Source organism: Schistosoma haematobium, chromosome 4, assembly GCF_000699445.3.
Source record: "Schistosoma haematobium chromosome 4, whole genome shotgun sequence".
In the NCBI taxonomy this organism is placed as follows: Eukaryota; Metazoa; Platyhelminthes; class Trematoda; order Strigeidida; family Schistosomatidae; genus Schistosoma; species Schistosoma haematobium.
Genome location: NC_067199.1, coordinates 32,485,795 through 32,503,113, shown reverse-complemented (window position 1 = coordinate 32,503,113; position 17,319 = coordinate 32,485,795). Strand labels below are relative to the sequence as shown.

General features: G+C 36.6%; 1 protein-coding gene across 4 annotated transcripts; it reads left to right on the top strand.

Annotated features, from left to right (window-relative positions):
• Positions 1-42: 42 nt before the first annotated feature.
• On the top strand, positions 43-14,032 carry SUCLG1_1 (succinate-CoA ligase, alpha subunit; the record flags this gene model as incomplete). 4 transcript variants are annotated; one of them, XM_051219360.1, is made up of 6 exons in its annotated part: positions 43-76; positions 4,928-5,307; positions 6,596-6,754; positions 8,998-9,177; positions 11,062-11,250; positions 13,497-14,032. In XM_051219360.1, 6 exons carry the CDS (start codon positions 43-45, stop codon positions 13,521-13,523), a joined length of 969 nt encoding a protein of 322 aa, XP_051066789.1. In that variant the 3' UTR covers positions 13,524-14,032. The 4 variants fall into 4 exon arrangements, with proteins under 4 accessions (XP_051066789.1, XP_051066790.1, XP_051066791.1 ...); XM_051219362.1 differs by having other exon boundaries at positions 4,922-5,307; XM_051219359.1 differs by having other exon boundaries at positions 4,922-5,307; positions 13,468-14,032.
• Between the last annotated feature and the right edge of the window lie 3,287 nt (positions 14,033-17,319).

The following is a 17,319-nucleotide window of genomic DNA, read 5'->3' as shown; positions in this document are numbered from 1 at the left end:
TGTTTTAGTGTTTGCTTGTATTCGCTCGTTTTATGAACGTCGATGAACTCCCGGAACGTTTGTAGTTTCGCTCCAAGTATGTTTGTAATCTTCCCAGCACTACCACTAACAGTGCAACCGTAAATCCTCATTTCGACCATGTAATTAGATTTGCACACTAAATTTTCAAGGTACTGATATCCTATAGGAAGCTACATAACGCGTGGTATAGTTTATAAAGCTTTTCATGCAGTCGGACCCGTTTTGTTTATGCCCTTCTAAATTGCTGGCTGAAGCATTATACCCGGTTACAAACATTAAACATCAATAAGGTTATATAGGACCGTATTAATCCATATAATGAAAAGTTATGGTGTTGGAAAACCTCCGGACGTGCAGCTGTCCATAAAGCTTTTTACACCTGAACAAGGACAACAAACAGTTAGAAACTTATTTAAATTCATATAAGAGCTACAAATTTGTATTTGGAACACTTTGATGCAGGCTTATGTCGTTTTCAGTTGATTGGTAGAAACACATTCAAGACTTACCAACTCTCAATAGGTTGTTGTGATTTCTTTGGGTCTCAGTCAGTCAGTCAGCTACAACGTAGGACCAGGCACATTTATGCATCGGTCCAAGTTGCCATACCTCTGTCTTTGGATCTCAACAATTTTGTCAACCAATAAAGTTCAGGTCACTAATAGGACAAGCGACTCTAGGTAAGGACTTCGCAATAGCTAGTAGATGAAAAATAAATAGCTGACACCACAGAATGATGCCGATAATCTTTTCAGCAGTTTCCGGTTACTGATACAATCAAAACCTAAGTAGGACAGTAACACTAGTTTGTAATCAGAGTGAAACTGTGTTCTAAGTTTCACAATTTATCACGTTTCAACTCTTATTTCGGAACCTTAGCACTGAACATAGTTTCACAGCCTCTCAGTCAACAAAGAAATATTATTTCTGAGCGGTTTCAAAATAACAGTTTGTGTTCTAAAACTTGGTATGTATTCAGCATCTAGTCACCACTAGATACATAGCTTATGTGACTGCCCTTGGTTTTTGTTTTCAATTATCAATCGGGTCTCGGTTAGCAGTTCACCCTAAACTTTTAAAAACTTGCTTATGCTAATTTCTCTGTCGTAAAAGTGGGTATCTTGAGTGTTGTTAAAGGTATGAGGGCGGTTATCACTTCCCGGTTGCCCACACCGTGGAAAGGTTCTCGGGGTACCCGGAAAGGAAATTGGGTTGTAGGTGGTCTTAAGAGCGTGACCGCAGTACCCAAGAGACAACTGCTTGAGCCCGGTCACACGACCTTTTTGTGAGTAGTTTCCGTGTTAGCTCTGTAATTGTTGGGACCTTACTCCCATAGACGGAAATCTGTGGAATAAGGAGAGGTATGTAAGGTCTTTTTTAACCAAATCCTTTTTTGAGGAAAGGCAGCATCACTGTTGTGCTGGTTGTCTGCAGGGGACACCTTACTGCTATCACACCTCTGTACAGTCAGCAGTGCGACTTCACCCTCCGACCTTGAGCTTACTGCTTTTAGTCTTACCGCTATCCAACCAGCCTGTGTGGTATGGTAGGACCTTGAGGAACTATTGTTTCAGCCAGTATAGCTCGATTGGTTTATTACGATAGACAAGCCCGACCACCATTTCAAAGTAACAGCAACGGTTGAAAAGGCCAAAAGTATATTCCAGGAACAACTAAGGTCACGCTTAAGCAATCCTGAAAACGAAGCTGGCCCAGATGTTGCTTGAAAAGATATACGAACATCTGTAGAAACGGCAGCGACATCTATTAGTGATTCAACCTAAATGGTCACGGAAAAACAGTGGATTTCTACTAAGTATATTGCACTGACAGATTTTCTTTAGCTCACCTCATTAGGCTCCGAACATGATAAAGAGTGGAAACAAATCATATCTAGGTTAATCAAGTCTAAGGAACGACCGTGAGCGGTGGTGGGCAACGAAAGCAAGAGATGGAAAAGGTAGTGGCTTTAGGTAACACTAGGCAACTTTTCAGGCTAATAGAAGAAACGAATTAAGAAGTCAACTGTAAGTGAAACGATCTCGGAAAAAGATGACACTTATTTGCTTTCAGCCAAGACGTTTAGAACGATGGGCGGAGCAGTTCAGCTACTCTACAACTACCCGCCATTCCCAGACAGCCTGGATCGAAATTGTGGTAGGCCCTCTGACCCTAAATAAAGTTTGAAAATCCATAGCTAATCTGAAGCGAGGAAGAGCAGTTGGTCTAGATGGATTGCCTCCAGAAGCCTTTAAGAATCGTGGTTCAGTTTTAGCGATTAGGTTGACCACTATTTTAGGTAAAATCTGGGAGTTGGAAGTAATCCCACCTGATTGGTCGCAATCACTGATCGTCCTAATATATAAGAAGGGGTCAAAATCATCCTGTGACAACCATAGAGGGATTAGTTTGACTAATATAGCATCTAAAATACTAACCTCAATAATTGTCGGACGCTTAACAAAGACTCGTGAACTGCAAACACGAGAAAATCAGGCTGGCTTCAGACCTGGTCATGGTTGCATCGACTACATATTCACCATTTGTTAGGTTCTAGAACATAGTCATGATTATCGGCGTCCGACAATGTTAGATTTTCTTGACATAAAGGCAATATTTGGTTCTGTAGATCGAGAAGTTCTGTGGCAATGTCTGTCGTTGAAAGGTGTACCTCAGAAGCAAATAAACCTTGTGAAGGCCCTTTATTCGAATACTTCTAGTCGAGTCAGAGCTCATGGCGAACTGTCATCTGATTTTGCAACCTCAAGTAGTGCTCAGTAAGGCTGTCCACTATCTCCATTTTTATTTAATGTTATTATAAACCTACTGCTGAAAATAACGTTCTCGTCGACTGAATTTCTGGGTATTGATTTCCTCCCATGAGGTCCACTTATTGACTTAGAATACGCAGATGACACAGTCCTGTTTGGTGAAGACGCTGATAAAATGTAGAGTCTTTTAGTTGCATTGAGCAACAATGCCAGGATGTTTGGAATGCGTTTCTACTCCTCGAAATGCAAGTTGTTGCTTCAGGACTGGCCTGCGTCAACACCTGAACTGAGGATAGGGAGTGAAGTAGTCGAACGCGTTGACAACACTTATCTTGGAAATCTGATCAGCCCGAATAGGTTGATGTCTGACTAAATCCCAGCACGGATTCAGAAAGCTCGTTTGGCTTTTGCCAACTTTCATCACGTATGGCGAAGGCGAGATATCCGTCTAGCAATTAGGGTACGAGTATATTGCGCGGCAGTTCGTTCTGTTCTACTTTGCGGCTGCGAAACGTGGCTATTAAGAGTAGAAAATACTCAAGTTACTAGTATTTGAAGACAGATAGTATCGGTATTTACACTCTTTGTCTTCCCTTAAACCCTGAGATTAAAATAGCTTTATTTCTACGAACTAATCCTTTCGTCCTTATACACAATCTTTCTTTTATGTATTACTACCATTGAAGTAACTACTATGAATCTGGTGTTCGTCTTGTGCTAATGAGGTGTAGCAACTTGGACCCGATGCATGTATGTGCCTGGTCCTACGTTGTAGCTGACTAAAAATGTAAGGATATCTCTTTTTACACTGGGGCTAACGCTTCACATCAGTGCAACGATAATTTATGTTACGACTTCATACCAGAGTGCAATTTTGATGCATTATTTCTTAAGTCATATGTTTACAATGGCTACAAACACCAGTTTATTATTTATTTATTTCAACACATAGATATTGGTACAAGGAGGCACCAAATACATATGCGCCACACAGATCTCATTTGATATGTGTGAGGGCTGTGATACTTCCCGGATGCCCAAACCGAAGCGGGTGGTTTCCTTAGGGGGCCACACCTGGAGCCTTCAACCTGAAGGTCTGACCCACGAGGCAGTGAAGCAACGTAAGGAGATGCCGTCCTATCGTAACCAGTGACCAATAATTGGTTCATATGCCATTTGTTCCTTCAGGATACCGGAGCCCATGTGCACCATTGGTTTGGAATCAGGGTCTTCTAACTCCCCTAGGTGGACTCTCCATGTCTACCAACCCGGTTAAAGCGCCAGACACTCTTTTCGTCCTCTCAATTTCGTAAACAACACCCTCACCACGAGAAGGTAGTGAGTAGGAATTCCCTAGCAAAGGCTATATACGCGTGGCCATGTGAGAGCATTTTGAGAGGGAGAGCGGATTCTCCCCACTCTCGACCGTACCAGGGCATTTAGGGGCGAGTGAAAAAAGCAAACTTCTTGCATTTTGTTGTTCAATTCAACTAAATTGAATTCATTAAAAATTTGTCATACTTCGCTTGCCGATGGGTTGGTTCGACATTACCTTTATTAACCAGTGTAATCAAAACATTTGTTACACATGCCCTGTTGACATAATTGTAGGTCTCAAAGCGTCAAGGTTAACTGGAATAAAAATCACATCAGTCATTGAATGTCAAACTAAAACTAATTGGAAGATGCAGACTTTCTTTTCGGGGAAACCTGAAGTAGCCTTGACTCAAAACCGGTTTCACTGGCTATCATTTGGACTCCTAGTTTTCATATTTTTAGTTTCCTCTCATTATGTGAATGTATATTGTGTCATCATGAACCGGTACATTTGCACTAGGTTCTACTTTGTTTAGAACCGGTTTCTTTATTATTGAATTGTCAAAGCTTCTTTAAACCGGTCATTTATCTGTTTCTTCTTATTACCACTCCTGTTTTCATGCTTTATTTACGGAACCACATAAGTTATCTCTCATTGTACCCGATGTCTCAAGTTTTTAGTGGCAATGATATTTGGTAAAATTCCGATATGCTAGATAGTTTTCAGTATCATAACCGATGTAACAATAATTTGCAAAAGAATGTTTTGAAAATATTTGTATTTGCTTTCTCTAATTGTCTTGTTTCTGTAGTTATAGGATTGGTTCGTCGGTCATGCTACAATAGTACTCGCAGAAATATACTGTTGGATGACAAGACTAAATTGATATGTCAAGGGTTTACGGGGAAACAAGGAACTTTTCATTCTCAGCAAACTCTTGCTTATGGCACGAAACTTGTGGGTGGAGTTTCACCTGGTAAAGGAGGCAGTTCCCATCTTGGATTACCTGTTTTCAACACTGTGAACGAGGCTAAGGAAGCTACAGGTGCAACAGCCACTGTTATTTACGTGCCGCCACCTCATGCTGCCGCTGCTATCCATGAAGCTATTGATGCACAGGTTCCTCTTATTGTCTGTATAACCGAAGGTATCCCACAACATGATATGATACGTGTACGAAAGCGTCTTTCTGAACAGGTAATGTAGTTTCATAATTTCAGTCAAATGTTATATTTTCAAGGACTATTGTAGAATCCATGTTTGTCTATAAAACAATGATAAGGCGTCTATGTCAGTACGCAATTTGAGACAAGGGAGCACTATTGTAAGAGGGAATAGTACAAGAAAATCTCTAAATAGATAGCAAATAAAACTGTCACCATTTATAATTCTGAGACATTCTACAGCATCTAACTAGAAACTCAAAAATAAATTGCTTTCCTGTTTTTGTTAATGACTTATATTTCCTCAGAAGTACACCTATTAGTTCCATTTAAGACATTTCTTCCAAAACGTTGTTTTCCCTACTACTACCACTACCAAAATAAAAATCTAGCTTTTATTTATCTGTGATGTTTTTATATGAGCGTATTCACGAAACACTTAAAGCTTGGTCCAAGTCATGTTAAGCAAAATGCACTTCTCAGTGATTCGTCTTGATATTAATAAATAACAAACCTTAGCCTGCTAATAGAGTCACTTCTGTATAATGGAGCTTCGACAGAGTAATATAGTGACTCATATCAGAAATAGTCTATTCATGTGTCCTGTACTTTGGTGTCACCATTGCACTACCAGACTACAGTGCCATCTTGTTTAAATGTATGTTCACTACTTACAGTGCACACTACATGTACTGCTCATAGAATTATATCTCTTAAAGTAATTAAGTACCTATTGTATATACATTTCCGACCAGTTGATGACATTAGACGATCAACTTGCCGCCTCCCCCAGGCATATAAGAAATATCTCCAAAACTCTACTAATATCCACCTAATAAATTTTAGACGTTAGCTTGTTATTATTTGCTAATAAATGTCATACAGATTTACTGTTTATCTCTTGATATGTTGTTGAAAACAGTTTCTTTTTTATACATTTCCCTCTTTCAACTTAACTTACCAACTTTTACACCTTATAATAATGCGAAACAGCTGGTTTCCTCGTAAATGTAATATTTGTTACCAATTAAAAGTGCATCATTTTTACTTCTTAAGAATCAGAGACAAACAGTCTAAACGCACCCGTATCGCTAAAAGGATATTGCAAGTTATCAATGCTTAAATAATATTAAACATCGTTTCTGTGATAGGGGTCGTCCTTATAACCAGTGTGTTGTTATTGTTAATGGTTCTCATTCATTCGGCTTAATACTTACACTACGCTAGTTTCTACATTCGGTTCAATATGTTTAGTTCACTCAGCATTCTCCAATTACGTTCCAAATACTTTTGTGTATCATGTGTTTTTTATTTATCTCTAGTCTGCCTCAAGATTAATTGGACCAAATTGTCCAGGAATAATAAAACCGGACGTATGCAAAATTGGTATTATGCCTGCACATATTCATAAACCAGGAACGGTAGGAATAGTATCCAGATCGGGGACATTAACTTACGAAGCTGTCTTTCAAACTACACAGGTATTTGACAAATTATCTAGTATAACCATTTATTTCAACGTTTGACAATTGCATAAGTTATTTACTAGATTACTCATTACTGTTCCTATGTCAGTCAACTTATACGTATTGGGCGGTGTAACTGAAAAAACGGATGAAAAGAGTATTCTCACGACCAGCTGTCGTTCTGTCTTCCCATTCGATATGGAAATGCCCAAGATCTGACTGTATCTGTATCCATGTGAGCATTTTAAGTTTTTGGCCTTCCGTATCTTAGCTTACTAAACCTAGAATAAACCAGGGGGCGTGACTTCTCTTCTAAAAACCTTCAATTCACTATCCGGGGCTTATTTTCTTCGTGACAGTTGATTTTGATATCCTAGAATGTGCTAAGAAAATGTTAAAATTAGCATTAACTCTTATGACGAGCATGTGTTTTTGGACTGGAGATTTTATATTTTAAACCAAACTACTTGCCAAATACAGGTTTACGCACTCCTCTGGGCCACAATCATGAAAGAGCTAATGATACTGTCCAGCTGTTAAACTGATGTAAGTTGTCTCATCATTCTAAATGGGGAACTCCTGGCTCTTATATTGATGCTATAAGTCGTGATTATATATTAGCCAATGGTATATCACAACCATTTCCACATTATTTACATTTGATTCACGTACATCATCTAGATCTATTAAGTGACTCTATATTTCTTCACTTCAAAGTTTGTCATGCAACATTTACTACACATCAGCCTACCAGAAATTACCATATTTCTTTGTTTTCTCAAAAGGTTTTAATGTAAGCAAATTGTGTTGAATAGGAATTCTAATAGGATGTCTAAAATTTAAGTAACTCATGATTCCAATGTATCCCAGGTATCTCACTAGTTAACAACTTGAAGCCTGGAATCATTTTGTGATTCAACAGCTCAAACAGTAATTTATCAAGCAGGATGAAATAAATTGTTATAGATATTAAGTATGTTTTACTCTATGTAGACCTAATAATGTAACGTGTAAAAACAACAGGACACAAATACAAAGAACTGATAGTTGTCTCAGCAAAGCCCAAGAAATGAAAAGGGCCCTCCAAAAGCTACATAACATACGGTGCTCTTAATGCAAATATTGTTAGACTAATAAGTGAACAAACTCCGAATATAGCACTTCCGTCTTAGAAATTTCCCGAACAGAGAAATCCGTGACAATTTAAATGATTCAACAAGAATTATCAAATAGCCAAAGCAAATAGCAATACGAGACAAATAAAATGATTAGAACGAGAGCTCTTAATAGTTAGAATAAAATGACCTAAGGACATGTGATCGAATCTCATGATCGTCTAGGTCATACGTAAGGTAATGAAACAACCAATCACAAAGCAATGAGATGCGCAGGATAGTTTTGGAAATTAGATCGATGACTTACCAATGTAGAAAGACTAATGAAAAGAAGGGACAGGATATAACAATGAAATAGAAGATAGTCTGTGTAGAATGTAAGTTGTGCATACAAAAGTGTTAATAGAGTCTAGAGCATATTCAATGGCAAAATAAAACTGAGTTAAACTTGGACGAACACACTTTCGTTAGGTCCTACATCGATTGTGTCTAGATTGACCTTGTGAATCCTAAATCACAACATTAGGGTTTGCGTGAACACTGAAAGTATTAATCAAGTTCGTGTTGTTACAGTAGTCACTGAACAGAAACCAGTTATAGTCGTTAGCGTTTTGTTTTGACTCGTAGACCTAATCCATAAGATAATGTTACTTCGGGATTCCCATTTATTCATTAGTTATCAATTTTCACGAGTCCGTAGACTATTCGTTTCGATAAATTGTTTAAGATCATGTGGTAGCACAGTACTGTTTTCCCAATATTACTGACTAGAAATCAGTAAACCCAACGTCGTACATCTCTATTCTACCTATAACATAATAGTAACCCCTGTTTTGTTTCATCATCGTTCCTTAGCTCGGTAGAATGAACTCAGACAAAATACTAATATAATACAAATGTACTTTTATAGGAAAATAAGTCGTTTTTCCACTGGGGTTCTCTTTTTTTCAGTTACTTCATGTTACATATTTTTTATAGTCGTCACAGGCTAGGAATTCGAGAAGTATTATTCCATTTGTCACGTGTATCAGCTAATCCAAACTAGTGGTAATCAATTGTGACACTTATTCAAAATGCATCTGTTTATATGTAGTTCAAGATACCATTTCAAGTAACGTATTATTATGAATCACCAAATTGTAGGTTGGTCTTGGTCAATCCCTGTGTATTGGAATCGGTGGCGATCCATTTAATGGAACAAACTTCACCGACTGTCTTGAGGTGTTTTTAAACGATCCTAATACAAAATCAATAATCCTGCTTGGCGAAATCGGTGGTGACTCAGAAGAACAAGCTGCCGAATTCTTAAAAGAGCATAATACTGTAAGTTTTTACGTTCAACTTCCTTCAGTGTTTCTGTGCATCTGTTAAGTTTCGATCTACAATGAGTACGGAATACATTAGATCAGAAGCTTCATAGCTCAACGTACACTGTAAGTTTGGTTCAGAAAACCTGTATTTCTTATCGAATGTAAAACTGTGCGTGACCAATCCTCGACATTTGAATGCAGAAAAAGAAAAAAGGAGAGAAAACTTTGCATGAATACTGATAATGTACATTAAACGGGGGAAAACATTGTTACAAAACTTGTATAAATATACTTCTCAAGTAGTAGTGTAGTGAACAGAACATGCATGAGGACAATCGAATGTATTTAACACAAAATTACAGGACTTGTTAGTAAAATCTGACAATCATAAAGTAAATGCTTAATTTGCAAAATGTCCACCAATTGTCTCAAAATGACTCAGACTTCATTGTTCTTGCATTTTCATACAAATCGCATCCTGTTTCCATTCTTTACTGTTCGATCCTCTTGTCTCTCTGTTGCCAGACCTTCTGTTCACAGCTAACATCATATACTACTTATGTCAATATAAGTAGCACACACCACAGTTGTTGTAGTAGTAGTAGCCTAGGGAGATAAAAACTGCTGTGTACTCAAAATGAGGCAATACACAATCAAGAGAAAATAAGTTTTGTTTGTACATTAATTAACTTATGAAAGAGAGGAATGTTTAAAAAAATATTAGGTCATTTTGGTGAAAAATTAGGAAGAATTGAGTTAAATTAAATTGATGACTTATTTTTCAAATAATGCAACGAGAAGAACTATGTAATATATTAGCACAATGCAATACGACCAATGATCTGATCACATCGAGGTCCACCAGATTAATTGAAGGATAAGAAAAAAACTATGTGAATCACACCATTCTGGATAATAATTCAACATTACCAGGGTAGGTTTAGTGTAAGTACTGGTTGTTCATGAGTACACGAACCGAGGTACTTTTGGATTCTCATATGGCTTGAGCCTCAACAAACCCATGTATTCACTCTAATCGACTATCCAGAGCGGTGTGATTCGCATCTTTTTATGATTTTTGTTTTTCTCTTATCCTGCAATTTGTCTAGTCGACCTATATGCCGTCGGTAGTAATGTGTGATCAGATTATTATTCTTATTTCATTGTGCTAATATATCACATAATTTTGAAACCTCATCTTCTCACTCCATTATCTAAATCTATCAAACGCACCAACTGTACTAAATTTGCTTCTTCGTCTTGGGGTAAATTGAATTAGGTTTGTTGTTTGGTTTTCAAACACTGACTTCTTCACATGCTTACTTCACTTTTATGTTGAATTAAATTACTTCGTATCCTTTAAAGGTAGAAAATATTCTTAGGTTACCGGTATTTGAACATGGTTGCCTTCGAAATATTGCTCGAATATGTTGGGACCATCCAGTTGGCAATGATAGGTTTGGATGTAGGGTACAAAGCAATGGTACCAAGTCTGTTGATGAGGTAGTAAAATCTCATCGAATGAGCTAACTGTGACTTGTACTGCGTATGATCAACCACCACCTGCCTCGACGCGCTGTTGTAGGAGTAGGTTAAAAGAAATCTATAGGCAGCCAAATTAAAGGGTGTCATTATTCCACGCAGTTATTGACTGTTGGTCTGAACTGCATTCGTACTGGGGTTTTATTTAGAATAATGTTATCTCTACTCAGTAATCGCATTGTAATATATCTATAGAGAAGAGTACTAGAAAAATGTGCGTTATGTTAATAATCACAATGTTCATCAGGGGTATTTAACTCATCACACATTAATCACAGCTTGAAATGCTTTCCACAAATTGATTGTTCAGATTTCTATGAACCACTCCTGACCTCTCTTTTGTTTTGTTTTTTAGGGTCCAAACCGCAAACCAGTTGTATCTTTTATTGCCGGTGTTACAGCGCCACCTGGACGTCGTATGGGTCATGCTGGAGCTATCATTTCGCTAGGTAAAGGTGGTGCTAAAGAGAAAATGGCAGCTTTAGAAAGTGCAGGTGTTGTTGTCACACCTTCCCCAGCTCAAATAGGTAAAACTCTCTTGCAAGTAAGTGTTCGTACCCGTTCCATTACTTGATCTTTCAAGAGTCCTTGTAAATTACCAAATCTAAGCTATAGGATAATTGTTAAATATTAACTAATTGGCTTTTTTTAGAAGGAAAGAAAATTTCGTTCTCTTAGAAATTATAAAGGAATAGACTTAATAGAGCCTTTCTCATGTAGTCATGCCACATTCGTAACTTTCCTTGGATGGACTTTATAAGAACTACTCAGAAGCAAAGGCCATAGCTAAGAGTATTCGAACATTTCTGGAAATTTACTACAGCTTTTCTTACTGAGCATACCCTTTCCCATTATGTATCTATGTACATCTGTTCTACTGGTTCAGATAAGATGATGTTTGGAGATAGTCAACAGGAAACCCTGGATCCGGGTTTCGTGTTAATTGGCACTCGTCAGCAAGGTGTACCTGTAATCTTGAGGGAACTGGTGCGCCCTGACGGATTCGACCCCGTTTCACCCAGCTTCACAGAGACGTTACCATTGAGCTATCCGGGCCGCAACCGACCTCCTGTAAGACTGAGATGTAATCACACTTGATTGATCACTGGGTGGTGATCAATGTCATGTGTGTCAAGTCCTTCTTAGTGCAGATTACAGGCACACCTTGCTGACGAGTGCCAAGTATCACGAAACCTGGGTCCAGGGTTCCCTATTGACTACCTCCAAACACCATCTTATCTCAACATAGTGCACGCAGTGTCGAGTCACCTAGACTGGTGGCCACACTGCAACTTGTTCGATAGCATTCAATCTGCATTAGGAAGGACTTGACACACATGACATTGATCATCACCCAGTGATCAATCAGTTGTGTTCTACTGGTTCATCACTTGTTGATATAATCCTGCTTATTTCATCTTCGTATTTAATTTATGATAAAACCAAATGTTCTTTTAAACCTACCATTCTGAATAAAATTCCACATCATTGTATTCTGACGTTTGGAACGTAACTACACTGAAATTCAACTGAGATATTTACCAAATTAACAAATTTATGCTATTACTAATTATTACTTTTTTTATAGTTCTCAAACAACCCAAATATTATGTATGGGTGTTTCTCCTGTAGTTTAACTCGTGTTGTTTGTACTTGAATTTCTTAATTTTGGATTTCAGTTCCTGATAGCACACTTGTACACTATTGAATCAAATAGTTCCATTCAATTCACAATTTCACAGCCGACAAATTTGTCGATTTAACAACAAAATTCCAAACAAACTAATAAAAAAGTTATACTGAAACTGATCAGACAAAATCCAGTTTGCCATTCACGTTAATACAATTAGCAAAGTTTTTTTTAAAACCAAATATAATTGTTGAAATTGACTTACACCAACCTTTTCCTCATTTGTCATGTCTTCTAATCAATTATGGTTGTTTGAGTCATAGCGATTTTCAAACTTCTTGTTTCTTTACTGTATAGTAAGTATAACTTCTAACAAAATAAGTCCATACAACTGTTCAACTAAATGATATATTCGTATAGGTCATTGAGTTTTTCTTTGTTATAATGCACGTGAACCCAGTCAGTCAATAGAAACAAAAAGCCTAAGATAAATTTGTTTTGGTCCAATTTGTCACAGATCCCATGATCATAAAATAACATGCATCTTATGATACTACTATCACCATCGGTTACCATGACAATACTTCTGACGTTCTTGCAATCACTCGATGATTGTGTCCTTTCAAAAGAATTACCTACTTCTAACTGAGCAGTATCACTGATCTTCCATTTAAGTGTGGTAATTTCTTGGTGCCCTATTATACTGACCATGTTTCTTCATAAATAATAGTTTACTCAATTGCCAAATTAAACTAGTTAACTCATACATTTTAAAAAAACTATGGCAGATCGAACTAGTCTCTTATTTCATTGATTTTTGTTTAAACACTATATTCAAACGTCACTTTGTTCATTCTTTCTAAATTTTTCACTCTGATGCTCGCCGAACCCTGACATCTGTTGATCAATAATTAGAAAGCAAGAGTTAAGGAACATTATTTTCACTCTGTAATATAACTATCCTAATACAATACATTAATAATTATTTTTGAAATTCACTTTTCAGTCTTTAACTTTTCTAGTAAGCTATTGATCATAAACACTAGATTAATTCTATAAATCGTAATTTCATATCCAAATATTTTTATAGCACTTTGATATAAGTGTATATGTGTGTGTAACGCTTTTTAGTAATTACTTTCTTTAAATTTTGATTGTAGGCCATTGCAGATCTTCCAAACTCGTAAATAGACTTATTTATCGTCAAGTTTTCTCAAATATATCGAAGATTATTGCGCTTTATATTATTTGATTTTTCATCTTCTATACGTTGAGTGTCTTATTTACATTGCTAGTTTTTTTTTTCTGTACTAAATTGTTTTCACTTGAATTCTTGTCCACATGTTTATGCGATTAAATATTCGACTCGATTCAGTATACCACCAATTCTTGTTAAGTCAATTTTGATAAATGAAAGAGTTGTGTCTTATTCCGTAGAATTGTGTCTTATATATGTGTTTTCATTTTTGTAACTTTCATCTCTTTTTGGTAGACATTAAAATAGAAGTAATGTTTTGTGCTGCTAGCTAACACTAAAAAATGATGTTATCAAAAACTGTTGGTTTTTTCAAGGTACAGCCCATCGATCGACATTACTAGTTGAGATTATTTCCTCAGTCATAGCACCATTATATATATATATATTCTTTTGATTACTACTCATAAGTCATTTTGATTAATATAGTCTCTAAAATCACATGGCTTTTCTGGTTCTTCTGAACAACTGCATCAAAACGACCTCCCAGATGTAAATCTATGCATAAGCTAGATTGGATAATCGGTAATCCGCTATACACGGACTAGATTACATTATGTCAGATAACCGATTCACGACCAAAATAGAGAACTAGAGTAACGTTAGATAATAATGTATTCCACGCAGTTACAATCAGTCACTCTTAGCTAGTGTAGAGTAAAAATGAATAATATTTAATAGATAATAAACTGAGCGACTGTGTTTCCACACTTAGTGACCAATTTCGTTTAATTCCACTACAACACATGGATGTTTTTGTAATGACGTTCTTGTTAGACAGAATACTGCGCTAAATAGATCCTACGATTCCTAACTCGGTTGGTCACACTTTACAAATGTCTTGTTTATCAATGACACTTAGGTCCAACTTCAATACAACAGACACGAGGGAATATAGGATTAGGAAGGATCATATTGTGTTATACGAAGAATTTTACTACAATAACACACAACTAGGAAACAAAATTCAAAAGGCCTGCGAAGTGAGATGAAAATTGAAGGAAGGGAATGAAGCAAGCAATCCTGTTACAGACAAACATTACTAAAAAATATACACTTATTAGAATTTCAAGTATAAGTTTAATAACGTACGACTGGGCTACTACATCTAGTACTTCTACTCGTTATGGCTAGGGACAAAATTGTTACTGTATGACAAAACAAGGACCGATATTATACGAAAAAACTTTAGTGTTTATTATGCACCAATCAAAAATCCTAAACTGATCAAATCGACATGTAAAGGTTAAATAAAATCCTTACTTTTTGATGGGTTGATAGCTAGTATTGAACTTAGTTTGGTCTGGTATATAGTTGCGACAGAAGCTGAAACCAATCTGCTTGAATCACAAATTTGTTGACTACTGAAACATTAGATAGAACTGGGGCGTATGAGTCTTGTACGTCGTCACGTCAACGGTAGCTGATTGCGATACGATTAATCTTAGTCCAGACTTGAGCTGTAGATAGAGGTCTCCAGGTAGTCTGTGCCAATAGTTAATGCTAGTGAAAAACAGGCTGTAGCCTGCGCAATGTTACAGTAGACGGTCACCGTTATCCGACCTGTGATCAACAAATCCACATTGGTCACACAAATGACCCCCAAACAGTGCTTTCATGTCTCCAACTAGTACTGCGATATCCGTCCAATGCATTTTCTATAGAAGAACACTTAACTGGTAGTGTGGTGTGAGCTACTTATATTTACGTAAGTACTATGCAGCGACAGTCAGGAATTGAATGTATTTCAGAAGTAGATCGAGAAGGAATGAACGGAAACGGAAGGCAATTTGTGTGGAATCTGAAACGATGGATTGGTATTTTGCAAATTATTTACTCTGTGGTTCTCAGATTTTAGTGAGATATTCTGTAAATTCGTGCTCAACTACATTCGGTTGTCCCCACTCGTGTTCTTGTTCACTACAGTAATAAAACCCATCCTTGCTCACATCTGTGCTGAAATCTCGGACCGTAGGAAGAGATGTCGTTTGTCACACCGATTTCTCATTTTGACTGAGCTTTCTAATAAATAACTGACTGTTAATGAGGATCCAATCGATAGTGCTGCCTCAACACTAGCAAAACCAGATGCCATAGGTTCCCCAGACAAACATTAATCATTCACGTTTAACTGAAAGCAAAACTGTGATAAAGCCTTATCCTAAGAACGATTTGTAAGCAGAGTAGAAATATATTGAAGTTAATTAATAAATAAATTTTATTTATTATTAACTAACTGAATAATAATAATACAATTGCAAATTCATAACATACCGTTTCAAATTAATATGCATAGGTGAACAATCGAAACGAGAGAAAAAAACTTGTCAGGTTATCTATTCATGTCTCAATATTCAGTGAAAATGCGTTTCCCTATTAATTTAGTGAGTGCTGCGTATAAGCACATGATTTTCGCTGACTTCATTTCAATTACTTGAAGCTATACATATATGAATTCTACGGATACATCACTGTAGCGAAAACTTGTCCAATGAGAAGAATATGATGAAAGTGAGAGCTTGGAATGAAATACCTAGTAATAATTATGCACTCATCTATTAAATGAACGAAAAAACAGCCAACAGTGCTCGGGACCGCACACATTTTGTGAAACAAACGAGCTAAAAATTTACGTACATGTATCTTATCTCAATGAAAAATGAGACGACTTTAGGTAATGATAGCTAGACAAGGTAAAAGAAGCCGAATTATTTCAAGATTAGTCTAGTGTAGTTCTCATGCACGAACTTGTTCGCCTTTACAATATATTTATTGTAACTCATTATGCATGCATGTTAATCTATGAGTTTAATATTGGGTTTTAATGTAGACTTGGAATTCAGCTGACTCGAAGAAGCATTCCTTAAAGTTATTCTCTTACCATAACACATTGTAACCACATGAAATAAATCACGAGACTTCACGTTGCTTGTAAAGGTATTTAATACGAGCGAGAAATCATGCTGCCACGATAATAAAAACAGCTATTTTACTTTTTAACAAAAGGATACATTTTGACAGTTTGTTAGAAAAATGCATAATCATACTACCCAGCTTTGTTCATGGAATCGAATTATATTCATAATGTTGAGCTCAAAAATACCTTTGACTGTAGCACGTAACATCTCTCTGAACCAATGATTCAATGACAGAAAACCTAATATCTACATCACTGGAGTATATCTTGACGGTAGTGGGCAAAAAGCCAGGTAGTAAATGTGGAAAAGTAAGAGCAAACATTAATTCAAGTAACTTTATTATCACACCAACATTGCATATGATTAGTAAATTGAACTTATCGATGTTCAATAAGAAAAAAACTTTGTTCATATGACCCACTAACTAATGAGTAGAAAATACGTCTTCATTTATAAAATTTGTAGGAAGACGATGATTCTAGCAAAACAAGGCACTTTATATTTAAAAATACTCAAAAAAATTGAGGATTCATTCTACCCACTTCTAATCACCACTTTGCATCAGTTGTGATACATTTAAGATGGCTGGGAACTGTCAGGAAGAATGAATCTAAATAATAGTACCAATGTCCGAACTTTGAGTAATTTTGGGGAGCGAATAGAAACTGTTATTTTCAAACTTATCAACAGAGTCCTTACATATACTACGGCGAAATCATCATGTCTTACATTTTTTCAGATAGCCAGGATCACTGACTCAAGGTTTTCATTGATCGAATGTGTTACTTTCTCAATTCATGTCCATATATC